Consider the following 27,500-nt stretch of genomic DNA (forward strand, 5'->3'; position numbering starts at 1 on the left):
GTGCAAGTTGTAGAATATGTGACCTTAGTGAGCCAGTCGGTATGAATACTCAAGCTGGCACATTTTTATCTTTCGTTTTTGGCTCACGTAAGTGTAGCCTATGCGATCGTAACTTTGTCTGTCTGTGCGTGCGTTTGTGCGTGCGTGTGTGCGTGTGTGTGTATGTCTGTGGTAGAAACTTTAACATTTCCGAGTCTATGTGTGAGTGGTTATCCAAGACTATGGATAAAGCTCGCATAAGATTACGTCACGGTCAAAAGTGTTTGACGTCAATTAATGCATCATGACGGCATGCCTCCCTGTAGTCTTTCTCTCTCGCGTGGTGTGTGTGGTCTCGGTCATTGTTATTTTGAGCGGGCCGAGACTATTTGGCAGTCGTGTCCCTGTAAGTAGGCTACATGCAGACACAGACAGATCTAGATCTAGTGTCTCTCTTTCTTGCACAGTGTCACCTAAGCTTACTGTGTGTGTGTGGGTGTGTATGTGTGACGGAGTGATTGAGTTTGTGTTACTGTTTGTCTATTTCTTACGTGAGCCTTGAAGGCTTCGCCTCTTGTTTTAAACTAATTTTGTTAAAATACCTTTTTTTGCCATTCACATCATTGTGGGGCGTTTGGTAAAATAGATAAGATGCAGTCATCCACTCACAATTTATTTGTATCCTTTTTGCTCGCTCTTGGTGCGGCTCTTGAATGCCTGAGGCTCAAAACTGTTTCTTTTGTGTCATTTTCTTGGGTGCAGTCTCATAATGCAAATACAATGCTAACACGTTGTAATAGTGCGAGCTGTTTTCATAACGATCTTCATGTTTGAAAGAATGCTTTTCATAATACATTTATAGGCTCCGAGCGATGACGTCACGTTTCTAACCCTAACAGAACGCGTCCGCCATTTTGGGAAGCTTCCGCCTTAGCGTCACTCTCTCCGTCTTTGTGCACTTTTGATTCCGCCGTTCTCGTCAATTATACCACATCTGTATGAAGTGTGTGTGGAGGGGGGAGGGGGGTATTTATAAACAAAACCACTTGATGCCATGAGGACAGAAATTTGGGAAAAAGAATAAAGTCTGCAAACCGCAAACTTAGCACAACTACAATAGAACAGGATGAGTGAGTGATCAGGGTGAATGAGTTAGTTAAACTGTGACTGAATATCTATTGATTGATTGATATTAAAGTGAACATTAGGGGGGAGGGGGGTTAGAAATGCACCATTGTGCACTCGCCTTGATGTAAGGAACATTACTGCAGTCTCCAACAGCTTCAAAGTGGGTTGGCTCTTGATAAAGACTGAGGCAAAATGTGCAAAATCACACATTGTCTTGTAAGAAGGAAAAATCTTCATTTGTCACCTTTCTGCACTTTTTTGACTTTGAGTGCATAGCCACAATGGTCACAGACAAGATGCATCAAACAGATTTCAAAAAGACCCCAAACTGAACTTGTTATGACTATTTGTAACCCCTCTCTAAACAGCGTGTGTGGTTTGTGTGTGTGGTGTGTGTGAAAGTGGTACAGTTTGTGTCTGTTTTCATAAAAACCTGCCTATGGCTTAATTGGGAAAAAAGTGTGTTTTTCAGAAACCCCAATAGTGCTCAGGTTATAAGCATGCATTTTTTTCACAAAGATTTTTTTGTAATTCATTTGAATACCACTTTTACCAGTGGCATGTTATGAAAACATTCAAAAGAAAATGCACACATACAAAGCTATATACAATGTCATTCACAGCTGCACTGATACCAACACATCCACACAAGTTAAGAGTTCTTCAACATGAACAGAAAATCAGCTTTCAAAATTTATTTTCATTCTTAGTATTATTTACATCAATCCGTTTTACAATACAATACAATATACTTTAATGTCCGTACGGAAAATTTGTCTACAACTGATCGCAACACATACACATTACATAAGAATACACATATCAACTAGGCCACATTAAAACAGATGAGTAAAACTATAGATTTCACACACGGAGCACCTTAGCAAATCTTACACTTCACTAATACATCAGGTATTGCACAAGCTCATGACAATATAAAAGAGTGAGAGATGAACCGATAAGAACAAAATGATAAACGAATCCAGCACTAAAATCCCCCCACAAATAAAAGACCTATCTCAACAAGTAGATAAAGAGCATTAGTAAATTTAAAGAGTAGCGTCGTAAGTATTGGTACTGATAAAGATCACATCAATAACACTAAAACTAAAAGTAAAACAATAGACACCATAATACTATACTAAAACTAGCAACCATACACACACATCCACACACCCTCCCACCCCCTCCCACACATACACACACAAATGTTTACAAATTACATTTGCTTACAAATGCAAATTTATAATTAGTGACTCGCACAGTAAGATTAATTTACCATGAGATTTGTCAACAACTTCAAAGCTTTGCTTTAAAATAAAGGTAGCAACACAGATGTATCGCCGACTCTTGTATCTTATATAGGCCTACTATGGTTTTGTCTACATTCACTACACTGCCTTCGAGTTCAATTCTAACTGACACGTCACTTCCAGGTGAAACATACGACGTGACATTCTTGTCTGCATTGCCTGGAGCTGCCTCATGCTCTGCAGAGTTCACCCTAGGGATTTACCACACTTGGGCTCATGTTGGTCAAGGCGCAACAGACAAACACAATCTTGTCCAAGAATGTCACATCTTCTCCCTCACATGGAAGCAACATGTCAATTGGAATGGTATCTGTTATTATACTGTATTTCCCCCCAAGGTTTCCAATGACTCGCTCGACATGGATGCGCAAGTGCGCAAGTTTCCTTGTTTCTTCTATAGACCTTGCTTCCATCTGACACTTCCCCCGAGTAAATGCTGGTATTTTTACCTCGGCACACATCAAACCGACACTCTCTTTAATATCAAACCCCCTGTCCGCAAGAACCAAGTCACCAGGCAATAGCTTGTCCAGGAAGCCACATTCCTCTGTAATATGACGATCCGTTGTCCTCCCCCCCCAACCCTTGGAAATGAAAGAAATCTGTCCGTTAGGTGTAATGCCAATGAGATGTTTGATTGTGTTGTTGTGTTTGTAGTTTGAAAAAGTAGCAGCTTTGGCATACAAATTTGATGGTCTCTCAATAAAAATTTCAAAACAGTCAATGATCACAGCCACTTTGTTCCCAAACGTCTCCACAAACTGATGTGGCATACACGCCCGCAAACACTCGCGTCCTGGCCATGGTACAAATGGTGTCATCTGCGTGTACATAACACTAAGAGTATCCTTGAACCCACTGGCTATCGTAGTTCTGTGGATGCCAAACAAGTACGCAATATGCAACACAGGCAGTTTCAGGCGCAGACGCATAAATACCACAATCAGAAGCTGGAAAGGTGACAGCAAGCGCCCCTGAGGGAGATGAGGGGACAGATAGTTCAGCAGAACTAGAAGAGTCGCATAACTTGGTAAACCAGTATAAAAACGTACTTTCTCGTTGTCTCCTTGAAACGACTCTTCAACGATCTCCCTGCTTGCTAACTTTTTCTTGAGCTCTCTATTCTCTTCCAACAGTCTGTTGATCTCTCCTCTCATCATGTCTCGCTCCTGTTCTAACTGAGTTACCTCCTCTCTCAGCCTGGTGTTTTCCCCATCTTCCATCTCTTCATGATGACTATCATCTTCTGCATGCACGTCACCACCTTCTGCTTCTCCGTTGTCTATCATGACAGCTTCAGTGGCCTCCTGTAGCAGCTGTTTTGTTGCGGCTCTGTTCTTCTGTCGCCCATGACGCCCTGTGTCGGTGGTCTTCATCTCGCTGTGTCCAAGAAGGAGTGAAGGTGCCCAGTCGGGGTCAGTTTCCATCATCTCGTATGATGGCTTACCTGCAAAACAGAAAATAAACTACATGTAGATTAAACCTGTATCTAATTTCATTCTAATGAATAATGAAAGTATTTACAATTTAGAAAGTCTGCAAATTTCTGAAGTCCTCTCTGTACATAGTCTGAAACTGATTCCTGTACTGCACTTCAGTAAAGGCATTTATTTACTGTCACTGTGTCAGTTGTTACTCCTTGCACTGACATGACAATCTGGTCTGTCACATTGTGCACATCAGTACCTAAGTCAGTAGGTGACGAGTGGTTCAGTGTGCACATCTGAGCAACTTTACATGAGAAAACAACAACATTACAATATTATAGTTACAGTGTCATTGAACAAAAAAGCAAAACTGTTCGTACCTGAGTGAAAATGCTGTGAGCAGACGCGCATTGCTGAGGAACTCCTCTCGAAAGTGATGTTTGTTCGCCTGATCGCTGAAATCCACGCTCTTCTTCTACGCTTTGTGACATCTTCAACTTTTGGTCCTTCGTGCGATTTAACTTTCGGAATTCTGAAAAACCGTATTCCGTGTTCAAGCTTTTCTCCCTTAGAATTATGGGACGACACCGTGCAATGCAACATACAGCAACGCTTGCCTGGAGCCATTTTTGACTGATCGCCTGCGCGAAGCGTGTGTTTACGTTCATCGGCTTCCCAAAATGGCTGCCGCGGAATGTGTGACGTCACGCGCTCGGAACCTATAATGACTAAAGAAAATGCGCTCAGCGAAGCAGTGAAATCGTTCTAATCCAGGAAAATCCGCTACTCTTCTACGGTTACAAAGTTGGTAACGTACAACAATAGGAAATGACAGCCTGCACAAATATTCTCCTGCATTTTCCCTAAAACGGACTTACACAAGGGCGCATCGAAAGAATCATCAGCCACACACACACGGACGCCGTGTGTGTGTGTGTGTGTGTGTGTGTGTGTGTGCGAGTGTGTGTTTGTGCGTGTGTGTGTGGGTGTGTTTGTATGTGCGTACGTGTGTGTGTGTGTGTGTCCTAATATGGACCACTTTTTGTTTCATGCTGATAACTAGCTTGTTTTCTTGCGAAGAAGTTTCATTTTGTGTTTGGTAGTCCTTCTCTCTTAGGTTAATCGTTAGGCCTAATTAGAGTGAAATAGCTTTGAAAACCATTCAGCAAAAAGTCAATACAGACAAATTCACAACTGGTCCAGTGAAAAGGCCTTCACGAATCACAGTAAAAAGTCCCCTATACTTCAAAATAACATGATACAACTTAGTGTGCAAGTCAGACTAATTCAAATATGCTTTAGATTTATCTGTTTCGGGTTGATGAGAGCATTATTTGAAGCACACCAGGAAACTAAAGAAGCATATCAAAAACAGAGTAAAAATAAGTGAAATTATCAACTTCCACATAAAGAAGACAATTTGATTTTTTTTTTTAAATCTCGAGGGCTAGTTATAGATTATTTTCAGCAAGCTTCTTAATGAATTAATGATAATAGCCTTTAGCTTTTATTTTCTTCGATTTGTTGAAGGTGGTCCATATTAGGGGACTCACACATACTTTGAGATTTTGCTATTATTTTTTGTTTGCAGTAGAAACTCGGGGTCAAAACTGCTAACATGTAACAAATACGGTCTTAGCTGTCATATATAGCAATTTTTGTGTGATAAAAGCTTTGGCTGTGGACAGAAACGAGTCCGTTTTAGGCGTCAAATTTAGAGTGAACGCTGCCAAAAGTGAAAAAAAGAGTAAAAGCCTAACGGTTTTGAGGTTTGTGTTTCTGCAACTGTTTTGACATGTGCAAATTATCCAGAGAGGGTGAATACAGCGAATGAAATAGTTTTTAGCGCTCTAGCGCTGTTGATTTGTCAGATCAAGAGGTGGTCCATATTAGGAGCCGGTCCATATGGACCATTTGTGATTTGTTCTATATTTAATTTTTGCTGAAGGTCTATCAAAGCTATTTCACTCTAATTAGGCCTAACTGTTCAACTAAGAGAGAAGGACTACCAACCACAAAATGAAACTACTTCGCTAGATAGCAAGCTAGTTATCAGCAATAAACAAAACGTGGTCCATATTAGGGGCCCTTCCCCTATTGTTTTGTCTTTGAGTGGGGCACTTTGATGGGTGTAGGCCTAGTGGGTAAGCGAATCCTGTATCGGGTTTGGTCAGCTGGTGTGATGAACTGTCTGCTTGCCTGCTTGTCTGCAGAACGAAGACTACTGCATATTTATATTCATACAGTTTCGCTTTGCATTTGGTCTTGCAGCCAGTTTCGATTTGTTTTGAGAGCCAAATTGCGAACACAAACACGCGTGACTCAGTCTGAGCTGAGACGTCATAATAGATACATGACGGCATTCGCCGCAAGAGAAAGAACATATGACGTAATCCATTGCAAAATGACAACATCGCAGAGATAATGTCACCCTCTCTTTCTAAATCCCGCGATTGCACAGACAGATATTCGCCGGGAACCAGATAAACTGCGTCTTCAAACCATCCGTCTTTCGGCAGGCTAACAGTCTTGTGTCAAGGCTGGCCTATGCAATTTTTTCAAAATGAAGCCGCCCGATTTTGTGTAAATCACATGGCGACTTGTTCACTCACTATCAGCTCCATGGTGGGTCCAGCCAAAACAGCAACAACATGGACCACATGTGTAGCATTTTCTGATGCATTATGTCAAAGAAACTGTCCTTTGGCTCCGCTATCTCCTGCGTGGAACTCTTTACCTTATCGCCGCGCCATTCAGTGACAACCCCTCTGACACCATCTCTAATGTTCTCCTCTTCATCGCCAACTGTTTCATCAAGTTTCTTTTGGTTTTCCAGATGTTTTTCCGCTGCATCGGTATTTATTGATTTGAATCAAGAATGAGCCAACAAACACCAGTTCAAGGGGATTCCTCACATCTGAATTTCAGTTCAGATCCGGACGAAAATTGTATGTGGACTTCATGCGAGTAGGAGGATACAGTATGCAAAGAACTAGGAGTGGGATTTTCCATCTCCAACACCTTCACAGCAAATATATCGTTTTCACTCGGATGCTGTTTTCTGCACACTTCAGCTATCAACAGCCAGCTTTTCAATTCGTTTAGCCCCGTCCAAAGGAGACGTAAGACAAACGATCAACTATTGCCATCGACATTCAAAACCCAATCTGTCTGTTCCGTTCAAACAAGGGCGTCAAAGACATTCAGCAGCAACATTCAGCAGCAACATTCAACCACCGAGATCTCCGATTCAGACTTTCGAAAGAAGCTTTCATCGAGAATACAATCCACTTTCACTAACACTCGGCAAAGTCAAGCATACGGCGAAGAGCAGGACAGCTTTTACGTTCACGCCATTCAGCGTTGAAGACAACCTTTATTGACATTGGAGACGATTCCCGTCCTGGTTCTTGGAAAACAACAGCCAACACAGTATCAAAGGCTCCTGTCCTCTTTCAACTTTGAATACCAACGACAATCCTCAATTCAACTGCCCCCAGCACACTACAAACGAACGCTCATCTATAAGCCTCTAGACGTCACCTGAAACCCTGCAACGCTATAAGAAGACCCAAATTCACCGGTTTTTGGCTCAAAAACGCAGGTGGCCAAAGAAACATTTGACGCGTTTCAAACAAAAAAATTAGAATCCACAAACCACCTTCATCTGTCAATCCAAACTAATTAGCACCGGTTCTTGTTGGAAAGAGACAAGTAGCGCGGCATCGAGATAGAAAGTTTAGGAGCATCACCAGTAATTTGTCATTACCCATAACGAAACTCCTTGGGTTGCAAGTAAACAAGACAACAAACACACAACTTGGATAGGTCTGTACATCTTCACCGCCAAACCAAATCTAACTTTATTATTTCTCTGAGTTTTGGACAACCTGAAATCAATCAGCACATCATCAACAAAGCTGGGCAACGTCTGAGAACCGTCATCACCCCGCACAGACAGAAAGCTCTACACATTACACAACATACCCCTTCAGGGCCAAAGTCTATCTTTAGAATTTCACTGAGTTCTGGACAACCATCCATAACAAGCTGGGCAACGTCTTAGAACCGTCATCACCCCACATAGACAAAAAGCTCTACACATTACACAACATACCCCTTCAGGGCCAAAGTCTATCTTTAGAATTTCACTGAGTTCTGGACAACCATCCATAACAAGCTGGGCAACGTCTTAGAACCGTCATCACCCCGCACAGACAGAAAGCTCTACACATTACACTACATACCCCTTCAGGGCCAAAGTCTATTTTTAGAATTTCATTGAGTTCTGGACAACCATCCATAACAAGCTGGGCAACGTCTTAGAACCGTCATCACCCCACATAGACAGAAAGCTCTGGACATCACATATACCCCTTCACGGCCAAACAAAGACTATCTTTAAATTTTCAATGAGTTTCGGAATCAGCACCACCTCCATCAAGCTGGCTACCGTCTGTAAACCCCCATCGCCCCGGCCAGACCCGCTTCAACCGGCACCCGGTCAAGCAACCATTCCGATCACAATGGCCAAGTCCTCAGAGGCCGGAGATGTCATGACCCCGCCCAAGGAGGCGTGCTCGGACGTGCAGGGCAAGGCCGTCACACCATCAGCACGTGATCGCGTGCATGACAGTGACCTCGTGGACGCTGCCGTTGTTTTGGCTGACCGTGGCTACCGTTTGGGGCCCAAACTTGGCAAGGTAGAGGCATGAGGGGATGTGGGGGGAGGGGGGGGGTGCGGAAGGGATGGAGGCTTGTAGAACTAATAGAAGGTATGTTTAAATGTGTGCATGTCGTAGAGTGTTGTTTGTGACCCGGGATCAAAAACTGTTGTTTTGGCTGACCGCGGCTACCGTTTTGGACCCAAACTGGGCAAGATTTAGGAATAGGAGGTGGGGAAAGAGGAGGGGGGGGGGGCGCTTTCTTGGCAAAGGTATGTTTAAATGTGTGCACGTCGACTGTTTTTGGCCTAGGGTCTGGACGGGAAGAAGAAAATGACGGAAACAGGCGCACAGACAGCAGACAGAAAACGTCGTTATGGCGGGATGGTGAAGAGAATGTCGACTTTTGATTCTCTGATTTGCTTCCACAGGGAGCTGCTTTGCAGGCGCAAGCAAAGTTACACCCATTACTTTTTATTTTATCTATTTATTTATTCATTAATTTATTAAGTTTGATATTCATGAGTATGTTTACGCTTCAATTCTTCTGGAAAGGTGTTCTTCGACATCACGTAGTTCAACAAACGTCTTTCGGCACATCCTCCTTCAGCGTTCTTGCGTTACGCTGCACAATATTAGAGTATCGTATATCGTTTTAAATTTCCAATTTCATCCTTCAGGGCAGCTACGCCAAGGTGAGGGTGACAGAACGGCTGCAAGACAAGAGGATTTTAGCCGTGAAGATCATTGACCGTGCCAACGCCGCAGCCGACTACGTGGCCAAGTTTCTGCCACGAGAGCTCGCCATTTCCATGCAGGTAGGGCCACTGGTGTCATTTTAAGTGATGCTGTTTGCGCAATTCCCTTAAACAAGGATAGTATTCTGTCTGTCTGTCTGTCTATCTGTCTGTCTGTCTGTCTGTCTGTCAATCTGCCCGTCTACCAAAGCCGCTTCTCACTAAATGGCAAAGTCTCTGCCCCGAGGGTTCGCCATATATGCATGCAGATAGGGGCGCTTGTGTCAGACCTAAACTGCTGATGTGGGTGTTTAGTCAGCTGAAATGTTTGTTGTTGTTGTGCTATATATGATAGTGTTATCGCTGTCTGTCTGTCTGCCTGTCTGTTTCTGTCTGTCTATCTGTCTATCTGTCCGTCTGTCCACGCCGCTGAGGACTACGTGGCCAAGTTTCTTCCCCGAGAGCTCGCCATATCCATGCAGGGAGGCTTGGACCTAGTGTGTGAGAGGGAGGGGCTTCCAAACTGAGGCAGGGGTACAGGCGTTGCCTCTAGCTAGGTGCTGTTGAAATTAATGGAAGGTCGGTAAGCGTCCGGACCCCAGGTCCGCACCCCCCCTCCCCCCTCCCCCTTTTAATCCAGCATCGGGTAGGTGCACGTGTATCATCTTTGGACTTATGTGGATGTTTAATTAGTCAGCTGAAGTGGTTTTTGTTGTTGCTAAATACACTAAATATGAGGATAGTGTTCTCTTTTTCTCTGTCTGTCTTCGCTTCTGTCTGTCTCTGTCCCCCCCCCCCCCCATCTCTCTCTCTCTCTCTTTTCTCTCTCTCTCTCTCTCTCTCTCTCTCTCTCTCTCTCTCTCTCTCTCTCTCTCTCTCTCTCTCTCTCTCTCTCTCTCTCTCTCTCTCTCTCTCTAACAAAACAATTAGACTGGTCAAGTATATCCGTATATGACTTTTGCGACGAACTGTTCAGTCAAATATCTTGATCGGGATTTTTATTCAACCATGCGTGAAATTATTATAACATGATTAAGTTAGACACAAGCCAATACAACAACCTGAATTTTAGGTAAACTATCATAACATAGAAGCTATTACAATCGGACCAAAACTGAGAAAATGGTCTACAGGGGAGGCAATCATCTTGCTGCCAATGCAAAAGCAATATACTGTGGTTGTTTCCCTTGTCGAGTGTTAGATTTTCTTTCTCTGTATATAGCAAAGTACGTGCCTGATACGTATTGTGGCAGTCAAGGTGGTCAACGAGCCTGACCCTCCCATATTCACCAATAGTAGTGCTGCCCCAGTGGCGGATTTAGGGGGGTTGGGGGGCGAAGGGAGCCCGCCGGCCCCCCCCCCCCCCCCCCCCTCCCCCCTTCCGGGAAAAGAAAAAAAGAAGAAAAAACAGAGAGAGAGAGAGAGAGAGAGAGAGAGAGAGAGAGAGAGAGAGAGAGAGAGAGAGAGAGAGAGAGAGAGAGAGAGATGATTAAATGACAGTTTCTGAGCTCAGGTGCCTGGTGGCCCTAGATTGCAGCATTTTGCTTCCTTGAAAAACAAAATTCCGGGGGGGCATGCCCCCGGACCCCCCCTAGCATGTTTGGGCGCTTCGCGCCCTCAATTCAGGCGCTTCGCGCCTTCAAGTTTGTGCAAAAAAGTTTGGGTGTGCCCCCGGCCCCCCTTCCTTGTGCCCCATCATTTATGAATCCTTTGTTCCTAACATGACGTAATGCGGTGCTTGCTTACACATATTTGAATTTGTCTTTAATTTTCTTCCATTGCTTAATCGCGCTATCGCTAAAACATATTTGTGAATATTTGTTTGATAACTGTTTCTATCCTATCATACTTTTGTGTTCTATTCGTTGACTACTGTATGTAATTAACTCGCTGTCTGCTGTTGGCTCGTGTATTTCTTTAAACTGGTGTGATACATTAGTAGTCAATCTTCCACTTGACTATATTCACAACATATTCTTCTTCGCGTGTTTTTATACCTACGTATTTTCAAATACTCTGCAACACATGTACAGTAACCCAAACACAACATGTGTCCGTACAATACCGCTTCTTTTATTAAAACACAGCTTCGGCCAGTGTTGATTTTATTAATCAACCAATTTTCTTGTTTCTTACTGTAAATATGTATTTTGAAGACACCACTAAAAGCTGCAGGCTTTTTGTTGTTTTCATACTTATAAAAGTCAATTTTACTTAGATGTCAACAAAACAATGCTTAATCCAAATATGTGAATTGCACGTGCAGTTAGACCACCGTCATATCATGGCTGTGCACGAGATCATCCAGACCAGCAGCCTGGTGTGTGTCATCATGGAGCTAGCGGAGCGTGGCGACCTGCTGGAACACATCAAGCGGAACGGAGCCATTCCGGATTTTGATTCCAAACGGATGTTCAGACAGGTGGGTAGTTAAGGCCCAAAAAAAAATTGTCTGTTTTTGGTAACATGGCTAAAAAAAAAATAGGGTAGGTAGGTGGGGATTTTTTAAAAAAAAAATTTTTTTACCCCAAATGTAGACCAATAAAACTAACTTTAAAAATCGCGCAAAGAGACTGGATTCACTATACATAGAGACAAGACACTCAACACATTTACAAATCTGTGACAAAGACTGAAAGAGTATGACATGTTTTTCTTTGTTTACCTGGTCTGATATTTCCATGATGAAACAGAAAAGAAGACTTGAGACATCTTACATCTTGAGTTTGGAAAAAAAAAGTTTAGGGTCGGCGCCGAAATTTAGGGTCGGTCGGGTGACCAGAAACAGACAATTTTTTTTTTTGGCCTAAACTCTAGACGCTGATTTCTCCGAGGTATAACAGTTTTTTATTTGCTCATTATCGGGCGGAGAGATAGCTCACTCAGTTTAGTGGTAGAGGCGCTGGCTTTGAAACCAGTTGTCGCTATCAAGTTTTTAGGTTCGACCTAAAGGCCGGGATTTATTTTTCAGAGTCAAAATTGTGCAGACTCTCCTCGATGCCCGAACCGTGCACCCCCGTTTTCACGCACGAGCACGAGAATCGATCCCAAGATCACAGCAAAAGTTCCAGGCATTGGAAAACAAGAATGCAAGCATGCAGAGGAAAACAAAGGGTAGCGCGATCCTGTCGATTTTCCCTGAGGGAATTCCCAAACCAAAATAAGATATACCAAAACCAAATCCAAAATGATCTCAGTCGTTAAAGAGTTGGTATCCTTGGGCGCCTTTGGCTTCTTTCAGCGCCTTTGGCTTCTTTCAGCGCCTTTGGCTTCTTTCAGCGCCTTTGGCTTCTTTCAGCGCCTTTGGCTTCTTTCAGCGCCTTTGGCTTCTTTCAGCGCCTTTGGCTTCTTTCAGCGCCTTTGGCTTCTTTCAGCGCCTTTATTGTTTGTTTCTGTGTTTGTTATGACCAAATATACAATTATTTTAATTGCTTTGTACGTCATTCTCTCATTCCTTTAATCTGTTGATTATCCTTCAACAAACTTTACCTCTGTCAACATTTACCCCTAACATTAACAAAGCATCAATATTTGACACTCATACAAAAGTTACATGCGCACTCAAAGATAACATCACTTGTAATTATTTTCCCCTTATGATTTTAGAACCAAAGGGAAGTAAGCGCTCTAAATGCATACGACAAGCGCAATAGAGTAAGTGAGAGTTTAACGGAACCAATCTCCTGGCAACTGAGAGAATAACAAGCATTGAAATAAACAAGCGACTTTCATCCTTTTTTGAGTCCCCTTAGAAATCAGAGAGTAATGGGACAGGACATAGAAGAGTCGTGTATAGCTATTCTGATGGACACGTGGGGGAATTCGGGGGCTGTGATTGGATGGTCTCAACATCATCATCAAAGCATAATGCTACGGAAGTCGGACATTTTTGCCAATATCCAAAAGCATATTGGCAATAACAAAGACGCATGGTTCCGGTTTACCCATCTGTACCACACCATGTTAACAATCGACAACAGCATACACTGACAACTTGAAATTCTTCTCGGGAATGTTTTTCAGCTTTACAAATGTCGATAGCATACCCTTTTCTGCTAACTTCCCGATGAAACAGGACTAAACCAATTATTTTCTGTCCCTAAACACCACACAATGCCCAAAGTCGAAAGATGTACAAACAGGGGAGCATAGTTGCCGACTGACACAAACTTTCGCATTCGGCTTTTCTTATCTCGTAACTCCTTACTAAATATACCCCACTTCCCCTCTGAAGTATTGATGTACAACCCATGGCACTAACATTCATGTAGTCGTTTATAACTGAGGTTGAAAAATTCGCTTCATGACGAGACAAGTATAAATGCCATTCACCCAAACTGAAAACTTCGCTGTCGTCTGCTCGCGTTGTACGGATTAGCTGTTCTCTTCTCCTCCCCTTGTTGCATCCTAGTTCTTCAGTTGCTTCTAGTTTTCCGTTGATGTTGTGTTTTGGTCTTCTTCATAAGTAGTCTTGTTCAAAATTTAAAAAAAATTAAACTTCTTTTTGTTGACGAATGAACTAATAAAACGCTGTTTAACAGCTGTGTTGTCAAATCGAGTTTTTTTTCCAAAGTCAGTGTGGCGCCTGCGCAAAACTAAAGCGCATAAGAAACGGCGTCTGCTATCAAAACCTGAGATCAACGCATCGACGCAAAAACTGTCATTTTGTAAGTTTGGAACAACAAATCAAGGTCAGAACAGCTATATAATCGCTATTGTATTTTCAGCGTAGCAATAGGGTCCGATATTTAGACTCAAACAAGTATAATGCGACTCGTCTTCGACTCGTCGGCATTATACTTGTCTCGTCTAAATATCGGACCCTATTGCTACTCTGAAAACACAATAGCTGTTAATAAAGCATTCATTTTGCTTTTTATATTTAGTCAAGTTTTGACTAAATATTTTAACATCGAGGGGGAATCGAAACGAGGGTCGTGGTGTATGTGCGTGTGTGCGTGTGTGCGTGTGTGCGTGTGTGTGTGTGTGTGTGTGTGTGTGTGTAGAGCGATTCAGACTAAACTACTGGACCGATCTTTATGAAATTTGACATGAGAGTTCCTGGGTATGAAATCCCCGAACGTTTTTTTCATTTTTTTGATAAATGTCTTTGATGACGTCATATCCGGCTTTTCGTGAAAGTTGAGGCGGCACTGTCACGCCCTCATTTTTCAACCAAATTGGTTGAAATTTTGGTCAAGTAATCTTCGACGAAGCCCGGGGTTCGGTATTGCATTTCAGCTTGGTGGCTTAAAAATTAATTAATGACTTTGGTCATTAAAAATCGGAAAATTGTAAAAAAAAATAAAAATTTATAAAACGATCCAAATTTACCTTTATCTTATTCTCCATCATTTGCTGATTCCAAAAACATATAAATATGTTATATTCGGATTAAAAACAAGCTCTGAAAATTAAATATATAAAAATTATTATCAAAATTAAATTGTCCAAATCAATTTAAAAACACTTTCATCTTATTCCTTGTCGGTTCCTGATTCCAAAAACATATAGATATGATATGTTTGGATTAAAAACACGCTCAGAAAGTTAAAACAAAGAGAGGTACAGAAAAGCGTGCTATCCTTCTTAGCGCAACTACTACCCCGCTCTTCTTGTCAATTTCACTGCCTTTGCCATGAGCGGTGGCCTGACGATGCTACGAGTAAAATGGCATTGCGTTTCATTCTGTGAGTTCGACAGCTACTTGACTAAATATTGTATTTTCGCCTTACGCGACTTGTTCTTGTTTCCCTTAGATCTGCGAAGCCGTACGCTACCTTCATGATCGCAACCTGTGTCACCGTGACCTCAAGTGCGAGAACGTGCTCATCCGTCGCGACAGAACTGTCATCCTTACGGACTTTGGCTTCGCGAAATCTCTGGAGAAGGACCACGAGCTCAGTAAAACGTTCTGCGGCAGTGCGGCCTACGCCTCTCCAGAACTGCTAAGGGGCAAGGTGTGTGTGTGTGTGTGGGTGGGTGTGTGTGTGTTGGGGGGGTCTTTGTGTGAGTGTGTGGGTGTTTGTGTGTGTGTGTGAAGGGGGGTGGGTGGGTGTACGTATGTGTGTGTGTGTGTTTGTTTGTGTGTGTGTGATTGTGTGTGTGTGTGTGTGTGTGTGTGTGAGAGAGAGAGAGTGTGTACGTGCATGCGTTCGTGCGTGCGTGTATGTGTCTTTGCTTGCGATTGACTACGGTAGGAGAGGAAGTTATAGAGTAATTATGTTGATGATTTTAGCGTTTATATTCTAACTGATTTCGTTAATCCTTTTCGTAAATGCGTGCGTTGGGTGTGCTTGGCTAGAATGATTTTTTTTTTTTTACCGCAATGGTAAAGCAAATTCCCAACCTTTGGCAGTAAAATATTCTATATTCTGTGAGGCTTACAGACATTCTGTATTTTTTATTTAGTAAAGGCTGTCCTTACTTGAGCCCGAAGTCGACTTCGCGAAGTCTTTTTACCGAAAATTCAGTGCTAAAGGCGGTCATTAATTGAGCCCAAATTCGACTTGGCGAAGTTTTTACCGAAAACGCATTGCTAAAGCTCCGTGCGGCCAGCTTCGCGAAGCATACTTCGTGTAGTCGACTCCGCCCAGTTCTTCTTCTTGTTGCCGCTACACGTGGAGAAATGTAGTGGTCATCTGCAGGGACGCCGCCGTGCCGTACAGCTTATCCTGGATGGGAGTCGGCTCCGGCTACTCCGCCCAGTTAATGACATGCTTTAAACTTCGCGTGGCCAGCCTCGCGATGTATACTTCACGTAGTCGACTCCGCCCAGTTAATGACATGCTTTATGCTCACAGACATTGTGTTTTGTGTATTGTGCCAGGCGTACAAACCACGCATGAACGACGTGTGGGGGATGGGCTGCATCCTGTTCGTGATGGTGACGGGCTGCATGCCGTTCCACGACTCCAACGTCAAGAAGACCCTCCAGAGGCAGCTGTCGGGCCGGGTGTTCTTCCCGGCCTGCGTGACTGACGTCATCCCGTCCTCGTGCAAGAGTCTCATCCACTCCATGCTGGAGCCTAAACCCTCGCTGCGCCTTGACATCCATGCCGTGCTCGGCAGTCGCTGGCTTTGCTCTGGATACTAGCTTCTCTTTTGGCCGTTTTTAAAGGATTAAGAATTATTGAAATAGCTTTTCCTGTCTGGCTTTGCTTACGAACGCTAGCTTTTCACTCCCTCGATCTTTGGGCCGGTTTCAAGGATTTAGAATAACAAAATAGCAGTACCTGTCTGGCTTTGGCTGGTTGCTCGGATGCTAGCTTCTCATCCCCTCCATCGTTTGGGCGTTTTGAAAGGATTAAGAATGATTAAAATAGCTATATCTGTCTGGTTTAGCTTCTACTACTAGTTTCTCATTCTCTTCTTGTTACCGTTTTCAAATAATTAAGAATTAATAAAATAGCTATACATGTCTTACGTTGCTTGAGATACTAGCGTCTGATCCCCTCGTTTTGGCCGTTTGTCAATTATTTAGAATTATGAAAATAGCTATACCTGTCCGGCTTTGCTCGGGATACTAGTTTCTCACCCCCTCAATCTTTTGGCCGTTTTCAAATCATTAAGAATGATAAAATAGCTATACCGGTCTGGTTGTCCGTAAAATCGGACTTTGGTCATATGTTGCTTAGCACTAGCTTCAGTAGAGAAAGCTTTGTGGCCGTTCAAGGTCTTTATGCTGCCAATGCTCCAGTTACCAACAATATAGAACTCTCTTACCTGTCATAGAGTCTTCCATAATGATATAGTATTTTTGGTAAAATATCATCACTTCTTTGGCGTGCGTCAAGTTCTCATTCGCCTGGTCTCTATCACTACTTTTAGATCAGCCGAAGAATCACGTTTTTGAAAGACTAACACCACCATGAATGCTTGGTATCAACAACTTTGAATCATTTCCTTTTGATAGGCTGAGGCACACACTATTTACTGCATATATGTCTCGATGTTATATTTTAGTCGAAAACCACAATCTTGCAGGTTCTGGGACGACCAAACTGCAAACCTTCGTGATAGGCGTATGGCAAAAAGTAGTTTCTGAAGGCTCTGGCTAGTCTTCAAAATGCTTCGTCACATACGTAACTCGCTGATACATTTTGAAAGAAGTGTTTTATTTGTGTATATTTACTTGTATGGTATATTTCCAAGCATATCGTTTTGTTAGATTACTAAAATTGGTTGGCTCCTTTTTTCATTCGAGTAAAAAAGAAAGCTTTTTTGTTTAAATATTGCATAGGTCTTCAGTCGATGTTTATTTTACTTTCTCTTTTTTATCCCAAACTATGGACCACTGGTCTCCCTTGATAAATAGAAATTTAACGAAGCCAGGTAGAGCGAGCAACCCGTGGATTCTTAGTCCATTTCTAGTACATCTATTACACGTTTATTAGGATGTGCAATACCTCACTATATATTTAATGATGCAGAAAGATTCTTTGCCTCCATATGGTCGGATTTCAACTTTATAAATCCACATTTGATCTTTTTGTAAAGCTTTCTGTATTATTTCTACATAAATATGTGCAATGGTTGTTTAGAATCAGTTTATGACCCAAATTAAAAAAAATTGTAAAGGTGTTAGCCTCACGTGAGTGTGTGCGCGTCTGTCTGTCTGTCTGTCTGTCTTGTCTGTCTCTCTGTCTCTTTCGGGCACCCAGACGAACAGAAAAAGGAAAGGTGAAAAAAACAGAAAGAAGAACTGGTAACCTCTACATTAAAACCCCTTTTAACTTCACGAGGTCGATCGAGTGTACTCGGTCTGTCCTTTAAAGAATCTGAACGATCATTGTCGATCGTAATGGTGCAATTTATTGACGGGTGACATCGAACAATATATCTGCACCGAAAGTTTTCTCTCCTTTTATAATCCGTGCATGCATTAATCGACCCGTTTTATTGCTGTTTCAACACGTATCACTTACAAAAGATTTATACGCAGGTCGAGACGTTTTCGTTTAAATGAGCTATCCAACGATACTGCAAACCCTGTTAGTGCCGTTTCAGCACGTATCAGTTACGAAGAATTGTTCGCAGTTTAGTAGTTCAGAGCTATCAGACGTTGAAGTTGGTGAACAGATTTTTTTTTAATTAAGAGAAAAGGAAACGACACCAAAAAAACAAAAAACAAAATTGATTTGTTCAAAAAGATAACGCAAACCTTATTTTCCGTTTCGTCACGTATCCTTCACAAAGATTAATGGGCACGTCGAGACGTTTTCTTCCAAATCTAACGTTGAACATTGTACAGAGCTTTGTTGGCGGAGAACTCGTTGCCGCTTCACTTTCACTTCAAGTGCTGCCCTTCTCTTAAAGATCCCACGATTGACAAAAGGGTCTTTCCTGGCAAAATTGTATAGGCATAGATAAAAAATGTCCACCAAAATACCCGTGTGACTTGGAATAATAGGCCGTGAAAAGTAGGATATGCGCCGACATGGCTGCGATCTGCTGGCCGATGTGAATGCGTGATCAGGGCCGGACCCAGGGGGGGGGGTTCCAGGGGTTCCGGAACCCCACCCCTGGAAAAAGCATGTACCTTGCTTTGAGTGGTTTTTTGGTTTTTTTACTAGTTTTAGCACCAAAACAATGCTGCTCTTAACCCTCAAAACAAGGCCCAGAATGCACCAGATTGCACAGATTTTAACCGTTTTTCAAAAAATTTCCGGGGGAGCATGCCCCCGGACCCCCCTAGTTCGCGCGCCTGCTTAGCAGGCGCGCGCTTGTGGCTTCGCCACTTCGCTGATTTGCCCCCCAAAAAATTTAGGAACACCCCCCTTACAACTCATTTGGTCCGGCCCTGGTGATGTATTGTGTAAAAAAAATTTTTTAAAAATCCATCTCACACGGCATAAATAAATCCCTGCGCCTTGAATATGTGCGCGATATAAATTGCATTAAAAAAAAAATTAACAAAATAAATCCCTGCGCTTAGAACTGTACCCACGGAATACGCGCGATATAAGCCTCATATTGATTGATTGATTCTCTCAATGCGTCTGTGTGTTTTATTGCTACCACTTTCAAAATCGCTTCTTTTTTTCCGTGTGCGTTTTAATGTGTGTGTGTGTGTGTGTGTGTGTGTGTGTGTGTGTGTGTGTGTGTGTGCGCGAGTGTCTATTTCTGTGTGCCTGTGTACTTATAAATATATATATGTGTGTGTGTGTGTGTGTCCGCGCGCGTGCTTATGTATGTATGTGTCAGTCTGTCCGTCTGTCTGCATCTGATTATGTTCACACGCAAGGTTTACAGCAATCAACTTCGGATAGCTTTTTTACAGGCACACTCTTTCCCGTGATAACAGTTTGGCCCACCCATCTCACATCTGGCCAGGCTGTTAGGGGAAGGGCCCCTAATATGGACCACTTTTTGTTTGTTGCTGATAACTAGCTTGTTTTCTTGCGAAGAAGTTTCATTTTGTGGTTGGTAGTCCTTCTCTCTTAGTTTAACAGTTAGGCCTAATTAGAGTGAAATAGCTTTGATAGACCTTCAGCAAAAATTAAATACAGAAAAAATCACAAATGGTCCATATTAGGAGCCTGGGCGCCCAATATGGACCAGTGAAGCGGTCTTCACGAATCACTGTAAAAAGCCCCCTATACTTCAAAATAACATGATACAACTTAGTGTGCAAGTCAGACTTATTCAAATATGCTTTAGATTGAGCTGTTTCGGGTTGATGAGAGCATTATTTGAAGCACACCAGGAAACTGAAGAAGCTTATCAAAAACAGAGTGAAAATAAGTGAAATTATCAACTTCCCGCCCAAAAAAACCTATTTGTTATATTTTTTTTAAATCTCGAGGGCTAGTTATAGGTTATTTTCAGCAAGCTTCTTAATGAATTAATTAAAATTGCCTTTAGTTTTTATTTTCTTCGATTTGTTGAAGGTGGTCCATATTAGGGGACTCACACATACTTTCAGGTTTTGCTATTATTTTTTGCTTGCAGTAGAAACTCGGGGTAAAATGTAACAAATACTGTCTTGGCTGTCATATATAGCCATTTTTGTGTTATGAAAGCTTTGGCTGTGGACAGAAACGAGTCCGTTTTAGGCGGCAAATTTAGAGTGAAAGCTGCCAAAAGTGAAAAAAAGCGAAAAAGCCTAACGGTTTTGAGGTTTGTGTTTCTGCAACTTGTTTTGACATGTGCAACTTATCCAGAGAGGGTGAATAAAGCGAATGAAACAGTTTTGAGCGCTCAAGCGCCTTTAGTTTGTCAGAACAGGAGGTGGTCCATTTTAGGAGCCGGTCCATATTAGGAGCCTTTCCCCTTCATCGGTAAAAGCCATTATCCACTTGGTCACATACCAAAAATGAACAGCAAGACCCCCAAATAAAAACCAATTAACATTAAAAACAAAAACAAAAATTAAAACAAAACAAAAAACAACAAGATCTCTGTGCTGGCGAAGGAATGTGCCTTTAACTCTCACTGCTGGTGAAGGAATGTGCCTTTAACTCTCACTGCTGGTGAAGGAATGTGCCTTTAACTCTCACTGCTGGCAGAAAAGGTCCTTTTCTTTCTGCCATTTTGCTCTCACGTCTTATCTCAGTTTTTACGTCGATAAATCACCGAGACAGGCAGTTAATGATTGGCAAATGGGCTGGGTTAGCCTAGGTCGGGAGGCCGGCTGGCGGGTGACATGGAGTGGTCTCAAACGCTTCAAGCGAGTCAAAGTCTGAAAATATTTCCACACCTGACATTGAAAAACAAGAATGGGGAATTAGACACGCTTGTGAAAAGTGACTTATTGTAAGAAGTACATTAGAACTCTCCTCCCTTTGAAGACTTTGATTGTAGATAAGCTTTGCCATGATAATTATGCTGATGCAGTTTAATAGTGTGTCCGAGTGTGTGCGCGCGTGTGTGTGTATGTGTGTGTGTGCTTTCAATGTATTGGGGCATAAAATGCCGGTAGGGGAAGGGGCCCTAATATAGACCACTTTTTTTTCATGACGATATCAAGCTTGTTTTCTTGCAAATAAGTTTCATTTTGTGTTTGGTCATTGTTTTTTCTTTAGTCAACCGTTCGGCCTAATTCGAGCTAATACGCTTTAAAAGACATTCAGTAAAATATTAAATACAGAAAAAAATCAAAAATGGTCCATGATAGGAGCCTTGACGCCTACTATGGACCAGTGAAGCGGCATTCACGAATCACCGTATAAAGCCCCCTATACTTCAACATTACATGATGCAGATTAGTATGCAAGTCAGACTAATTCAAATATGCTTCAGATTCATGTTTCCGTTCGACGAGAATATTATTTGAAACACAAAAGGAAGCTAAAGAAACATCAAAAACAGAGAGAAACTTAATGAAATTCTCAGATTTCACGTAAAGATGACATGACCGTTTGGTATCTTTTTTTTTTAAAGCGGCAGGGCTAGTTGTAAGTTATTTTCAGAAAGCTTATTAATGCATGACTGAAAGCAGCCTTTTGCTTGCTTGTGCTTCTTTTTGTTGAAGGTGGTCTGTATTAGGGGTCACACACACACACACGTTGAGAGTTTGCTTTAATTGTTTGTTTGGGGCGGTGTGTATGTCCCCTAATACGTACCACAAGCATAAAACACGAGGGTACGTAGGAGCGCTAGCAGCAGCCTATAAACGAAGAAGAAGTTGACACGATAAGGACTGTGTCTGTAAAGGCCAGACCAGACGGGTGAAATGCCATTGGATAAACATGCATTACCCCCAGCTTGATTGCTGATAAGGCGGTGGCCACAACAAACAGGACATTTTAATTCCAGCCATTGTTGATGAGGCCTAAAAACAAAAGGGCACAATGTCGGACTGTACTGCTGGTCACAAATTCTATACGTGGTTGGAGAATACTGCAAGCATGATTTTAAATACTGTATAGTTAGTTACCTTGACAATATTGTCTTCGCGGACGTAGATTTAGGTTTTGTCTGTCTGATTTGTCTGTCTTTCTGTCTGTCTGTCTGTCTGTCTGTCTGTTTGTCTCTCTGTCTGTCTATCTGTCTGTCTGACTGTCTGTCTGTCTGTCTGTCTGTCTGTCTGACTGTATTGTCTGTCTGGCTGTCTACCTGTCTGTTTCTGACTGTCTGTCTGTCTTGCCTGTCTGTCTGTCTGTCTGTCTGTCTATCTGTCTGTATGTTTGTCTGCCTGTTTGTCTTTTGTTTGTCTGTCTGTCTGTCTGTCTTTTGTTTGTCTGTCTGTCTGTCTGTCTATCTGTCTGTCTGACTGTCTGTCTGTCTGTCTGACTGTCTGTCTGTCTGTCTGTCTGTGCATGTGTATGCAGGTGCAGTTGCAAAGATAAGCAATCAAACAAAAATAACAAATGCAAAACACTCCAACATATGCATGTCCGTCTGTCTGTCTGTCTGTCTGTCTGTCTGTCTGTCTGTCTGTCTGTCTGTCTGTCTGTCTGTCTGTCAGTGCGTTTATTTGTTTTTTTGTTTGTCTACCCGCCTGTGCAGACGTCTTCCTCCACCCAAAGTAGACAACAGGATAACTATTAAATCGTTAAATAAAATACTCCTGATGCCAAATGTACTACTCGCCGCTTGTAAACACCCATAAAACAACGACTTCGAACGAACGGCCGCTCACTTAATATTCTGGTCATGCGCACGTATGGGTATTTCTAGCCGAGCAATCATCCTTTGGCATGACTTGTAAGGAACTCAGAATATTCTTCCAGAGTAACACCTCAATGACTACCGGTTTTAAATAGTGCACCTCCTCGGCCAGCTTCAAATGAATAACCGATCCCTCAGTATTCAAGTCATGCGCTAGTAATGATACGAGCTCATTGACGCTGAACTTTGTTGTCAGTACACTTCCTTAATGTACAATCTACTATTTTAACGTTACATTTTTTTTGTGCAAGTTACGGTTTGTACATTAATGTTTAACCTTTTGGTCTGCTTCAACTGAATAACCGATCACTCAGTATTCTGGTCATGTGCAGTTTAAAATGATTAAGACTGGACGTTTTTTTCAATACACCCCAAGACATCCATAACTTACGATGGTTAAAGGGGTGTTTTCCATCTGCAAACAAGTTGTTCTTATATAGTACAGTATAAGTACAGCGGATTAAGTCAAATAGAACAGTAACATCTTGTACGCTGTATCAAATGAAGCTATTAAGAGTTCTATGACTTTTCTTTTGCACAGTGAGAAAAAAAAAAGACTACGCTTTCACAGAACTCGGTACTGATGTTCAAGTTGGGTTTTGTTTTGTCTTTAATTACGAAACACACGTCCCAAACTTTTCTGAAGCAACTTCAGATTTTAGAGCTTAGAAATATGCGTGCAATTGCTTACAAGTCGAACTACTCGCAGCAAACCCTCCGTGAGCAACCCCCCTGTACATTTGCCACAACGATCAACCACTATCGGCGATCACAAATCGAGAAACGCTGCAAAGGTACCGCGCGTTTCACTACACGAGAGGGAAAATTATATGCAAATTCCGCACGCGCTGCCTCGCCTCGAGACAACCAATCAGCAAAGTCGATGCAAATACTTGTGCAATTGACGCTCGAGAATTCCTACGCCTTTTCAGACACAGTGTTTACCCAGGGGATTAAATGTCGTGCATCGTCATGGGTTGACGACGAGAGTTGCAGGTAAAAATAAAAAGTACAGGTAGAAAACTCTGGCGGTTCTGGCAGACTATTGTGGAAGGACAGAGGATCTTGCATGTCGATAGAGACGCTGTCTGGTATTGGAGAGTGAGAATTGTTATAGGGGTGAGGAAATTGAAGGCACATGTGGCGCTATGGATACATTGAGTGCTGTGCGTGATTCCCCGAGAAAGAAACTGACCCCGAGAAACGTTATGCGGGTGAGTGAAAAAAGCTCTTTTATATTGTTCGTTGGTTGATTGGCTGTTTGGTGGGTTGATTGGTTGACTTTATGTTGTGTTCCAAACTCTATCTCTGTCTGTCTCCCTGTCTCTGTCTCTGTCTCTCTCTCTGTCTCTCTCTCTCTCTCTCTCTCTCTCTCTCTCTCTCTCTCTCTCTGTCTCTCTCTCTCTTTCTCTCTCCTCTCTCTCTCTCGTTTGCTCTCTCTCTCTCGTTCGCTCTCTCTCTCTCTCTCTCTCTCTCTCTCTCTCGTTTGCTCTCTCTCTCTCGTTCGCTCTCGGCTCTCTCTCCCTCTCTCTCTTTCTCTCTCGCTCTCTCTCTCTCGCTCTCTCTCGCTCTCTCTCTCTCTCTCGCTCTCTCTCTCTCTCTCTCTCGCTCTCTCTCTCTCTCTCGCTCTCTCTCTCTCTCTCTCTCTCTCGCTCTCTCTCTCTCTCTCTCTCTCTCTCTCTCTCCCTCTCTCTCGCTCTCTCTCTCTCTCTCACTCGCTCTCTCTCGCTCTCTCTCGCTCTCTCTCTTTTTTTCATTACCCGTATTTCTTCCTGTGTATTTTTTTTCTCACAAATATGTCCTTTACTTACGCCGTGACATTTTAATGAGCGTATATATAGGTAAGTAAAAGTGAACAGAAAAAAACCTGATAAGAGTTCCCAATTCGCATTCGATTTGTGCGGTTTTCTCGGTAGTTGGTAAACCAAATAAAATTCAAGGTCAAAGATTTGTATCAAGTAGTTTTCCGAAATAGCATGGAACTCTCATACATACATGTTGGTGAGTACTGCAGTGACTTTATACTACAAGCAATACAAACAAACTCAAAGCAATACAAACCGATTTCGTTCTGCTTGTTCAATCTCGAAGTATGTGTTCATTCTTTTGGCGGTAGGTAGACCAAATGCTTTTCAACAATTTCTATTTGCAACACGATCTTCTTGATTTTTGCTCTCACGCCAAGTCAAAGATTTCTCTTTGCGAGTTTCATGAACTGAACCCAATACCAAGTCAAAGATTTCTCTTTGCGAGTTTCATGAACAAAAAACGACAGCAAGGTAAACAGTTTTCTTTTCGTCAAGAACTAAAGGGCAGAAGTCAACGCTCTTGGTGACAATCTAGACACAGACATTACCCAGAAACCATTGATTGCACGCGCTCATTTGCAAGTCAAAGGAATCAGCCGTTTACGGCGAGACAGCTTTCCAGCAGGTTTTTGTTGTGATTAGTTTAGGGGTCATTATGCTCCTCGTTTCATTCTATTTGCGAAGATATTCTTGATGTCGATTCCATTCTGTTGTAGTCGTGAGAACCCATTCGTACTCTGTCATTTTTTGTTGTAGACCTTATCATTTTTATGTGTCATTTAATTCGCGAAAAGTCACTATTTGTTGTCGATTTCAATGTGCTTTATTTATTTTTTTGTGTGTTTGCTTAACGCCCAGCCGACCACGAAGGGCCATATCAGGGCGGTTGCTTTATTTATGAACGTCGATCTTACTTTCTATGTCTTTCTACCTTTTAAGAACAGTTCATGTTCCCTTTGTCCATATTACTTGTTAAGAACAGTTCATGTTCCCTTTGTCCATATTACTTGTTAAGAACAGTTCATGTTCCCTTTGTCCATATTACTTGTTAAGAACAGTTCATGTTCCCTTTGTCCATATTACTTGTTAAGAACAGTTCATGTTCCCTTTGTCCATATTACTTGTTAAGAACAGTTCATGTTCCCTTTGTCCATATTACTTGTTAAGAACAGTTCATGTTCCCTTTGTCCATATTACTCGTGAAAAAACATTCTTATTCTTAGTCTTCGTTCGTGGGCTGAAACTCACGAGTGGATTATTACGTGTATGATCGTGTTTACCCCACCATATATAGGCAGCCATTCGTCGAGTACGGGTGATACATGCTTGGTATTTTCGTGTTTCTATAACACACCAACATCTGACATGGATTACAGGATCTTTTCCGTGCGCAGTTGATTTTGCGTTTGCGTGTACGTACGAAAAAAGGGATAAGGCACTAGTAAGTCTGCACATAAGTTGACCTGGGAGATCGGAAAAATCTTCACCCTTAGCCGACATGGCTCGGCCTGGATTCGAGCACTCAACCTTCCGCATGGGACCCGGTGTAACACGAGAAAATTACTCCCACGAGATTTTTACTCCGGAGTAAAAATTTCGAACGAAAATGTTACTCCCTTTACGAAAAAAGCACTCCCCCATTACACGAAAAAATTACTCCCCAAGACAGGTGAGTTCCCAGTAAACATTTCGTACAAAAATGTTACTCCCCTGACGAATAAATAACGAATAAATTACTTCACCCCAACACGAGCAATTCAACTTCCCATTCCAGGTGTACGAAATTTTTACTCCCATGTCCCCTGTTAGTCTCGGTGGTGGAAGGGGTGGAAGGAGGGTAGCGCGACATTCGTGTCCGCGAGATCACTTATTGGCATTATCCCTTCGCCCGCATCCCATTTTTGCGTACGAGATTTTTACTGGAAGTAAAAAAAATGGGGAGTAAAAATTTCGTGGAGGGAGTAATTTTTTCGTGCCTTGGGGAGTTCTTTTCTCGTACGAAAAGTGTACTCGGAGTAAGAATTTCGTACGAAATATTTACTCCGGAGTAAATTTTTCGTGGAGTAAAAATTTCGTGTTACACCGGCGTCTTATTCACAGGCTATTGCGCCTGTCAGTCACTCTTGTATTTCCTGTCAGTCACTCTTGTATTTCCTGTCAGTCACTCTTGTATTTCCCGTCAGTCACTCTTGTATTTCCTGTCAGTCACTCTTGTATTTCCTGTCAGTCACTCTTGTATTTCCTGTCAGTGTGCGTGCTCCGAATGATATGGTGCTTGGTGACACTGGAAGATACTCGTTGTTCCTAAATTGTCATGTGCGGATGTTACGTTATTGGTTAAAAATAACGAGAATGAATGGAAACAGGTTACCAAGGAAGGCATATAGTATGCTTTTGAATCTGGATGAAAAGGATAAGAATAATTAGGCCACCAATATTCGCCTGTGTTTGTACAGAAATGGATTCGGTTTTGTATGGGAAAATCAAGGAGTGCAGTCAATTCCTTTGTTTGTGCGATCATTCAGCCAACGTCTTATCGATTGTAATATCCAAAATTGGTCCGGCGACTTGGCAAACAGTGAAAGATTTGAAATGTACAGACATTGTAAGTCGACATTTGGAACAGAATTGTATTTAAGATCCGATGTAAACAGGTATCTTGTTAAAGCCCTTGCCAATTTTTGAATGGGAATATCAGTCACCGAACCACATAAGCACAGATATGATAAAATTGTATTAGCAGAGAAATTGCTTTGTCCGTTTTGCAAAACATGTATGGAAAGCGATGTTCATTTTGTATTTGTTTGTCCAGCATATGAAGACTTGCGTT

General features: G+C 42.2%; 3 protein-coding genes and 1 long non-coding RNA gene across 5 annotated transcripts in view; 3 read left to right on the forward strand and 1 right to left on the reverse strand.

Moving 5' to 3' along the window:
• Window positions 1-2,289: 2,289 nt before the first annotated feature.
• LOC138957392 (uncharacterized) lies at window positions 2,290-4,550 on the reverse strand. The gene is made up of 2 exons (XM_070328517.1): window positions 4,228-4,550; window positions 2,290-3,867 (listed from the first exon to the last, which is right to left on the reverse strand). Exons 1-2 carry the CDS (start codon window positions 4,472-4,474, stop codon window positions 2,612-2,614), a joined length of 1,503 nt encoding a protein of 500 aa, XP_070184618.1. The 5' UTR covers window positions 4,475-4,550; the 3' UTR covers window positions 2,290-2,611.
• A 1,685-nt stretch (window positions 4,551-6,235) lies between these two features.
• LOC138957401 (testis-specific serine/threonine-protein kinase 6-like) lies at window positions 6,236-17,829 on the forward strand. Its single transcript, XM_070328523.1, has 5 exons — window positions 6,236-8,550; window positions 9,192-9,329; window positions 11,515-11,670; window positions 15,008-15,208; window positions 16,078-17,829. The coding sequence occupies exons 1-5, from the start codon at window positions 8,260-8,262 to the stop codon at window positions 16,342-16,344; spliced, it is 1,053 nt and encodes a 350-aa protein (XP_070184624.1). The 5' UTR covers window positions 6,236-8,259; the 3' UTR covers window positions 16,345-17,829.
• Window positions 17,830-19,022: 1,193 nt separating this feature from the next.
• LOC138957423 (uncharacterized) overlaps window positions 19,023-27,500 on the forward strand; it is a 268,397-nt gene continuing 259,919 nt past the window's right edge. The window contains exon 1 of the long non-coding RNA XR_011453026.1: window positions 19,023-19,053. This is a non-coding gene — a long non-coding RNA (uncharacterized lncRNA). The remainder of the gene's footprint in view (window positions 19,054-27,500) is intronic.
• Window positions 23,460-27,500, forward strand: part of LOC138957355 (CAP-Gly domain-containing linker protein 1-like) — a 40,313-nt gene continuing 36,272 nt past the window's right edge. For both annotated transcript variants that reach the window (XR_011453009.1, XM_070328481.1), the window contains exon 1: window positions 23,460-24,076. Coding sequence is in view for 1 of the 2 variants with exons in the window: in XM_070328481.1 (XP_070184582.1) it covers window positions 24,011-24,076 (66 nt within the window). In the remaining variant the exon portion in view is untranslated. The remainder of the gene's footprint in view (window positions 24,077-27,500) is intronic.

This window comes from Littorina saxatilis, linkage group LG2 (genome assembly GCF_037325665.1).
Source record: "Littorina saxatilis isolate snail1 linkage group LG2, US_GU_Lsax_2.0, whole genome shotgun sequence".
NCBI classification, from domain to species: Eukaryota; Metazoa; Mollusca; class Gastropoda; order Littorinimorpha; family Littorinidae; genus Littorina; species Littorina saxatilis.

Coding starts and splice junctions, on each gene's coding strand:
- LOC138957401 (XM_070328523.1), top strand. CDS start 8,260: ATGAGTTTCGGAATCAGCACCACCTCCATCAAGCTGGCTACCGTCTGT. Junction 8,551..9,191: donor TGGGGCCCAAACTTGGCAAG/GTAGAGGCATGA, acceptor TTCATCCTTCAG/GGCAGCTACGCCAAGGTGAG. Junction 15,209..16,077: donor CAGAACTGCTAAGGGGCAAG/GTGTGTGTGTGT, acceptor GTATTGTGCCAG/GCGTACAAACCACGCATGAA.
- LOC138957392 (XM_070328517.1), bottom strand. CDS start 4,474: ATGGCTCCAGGCAAGCGTTGCTGTATGTTGCATTGCACGGTGTCGTCC. Junction 3,868..4,227: donor CTCACAGCATTTTCACTCAG/GTACGAACAGTT, acceptor TCTGTTTTGCAG/GTAAGCCATCATACGAGATG.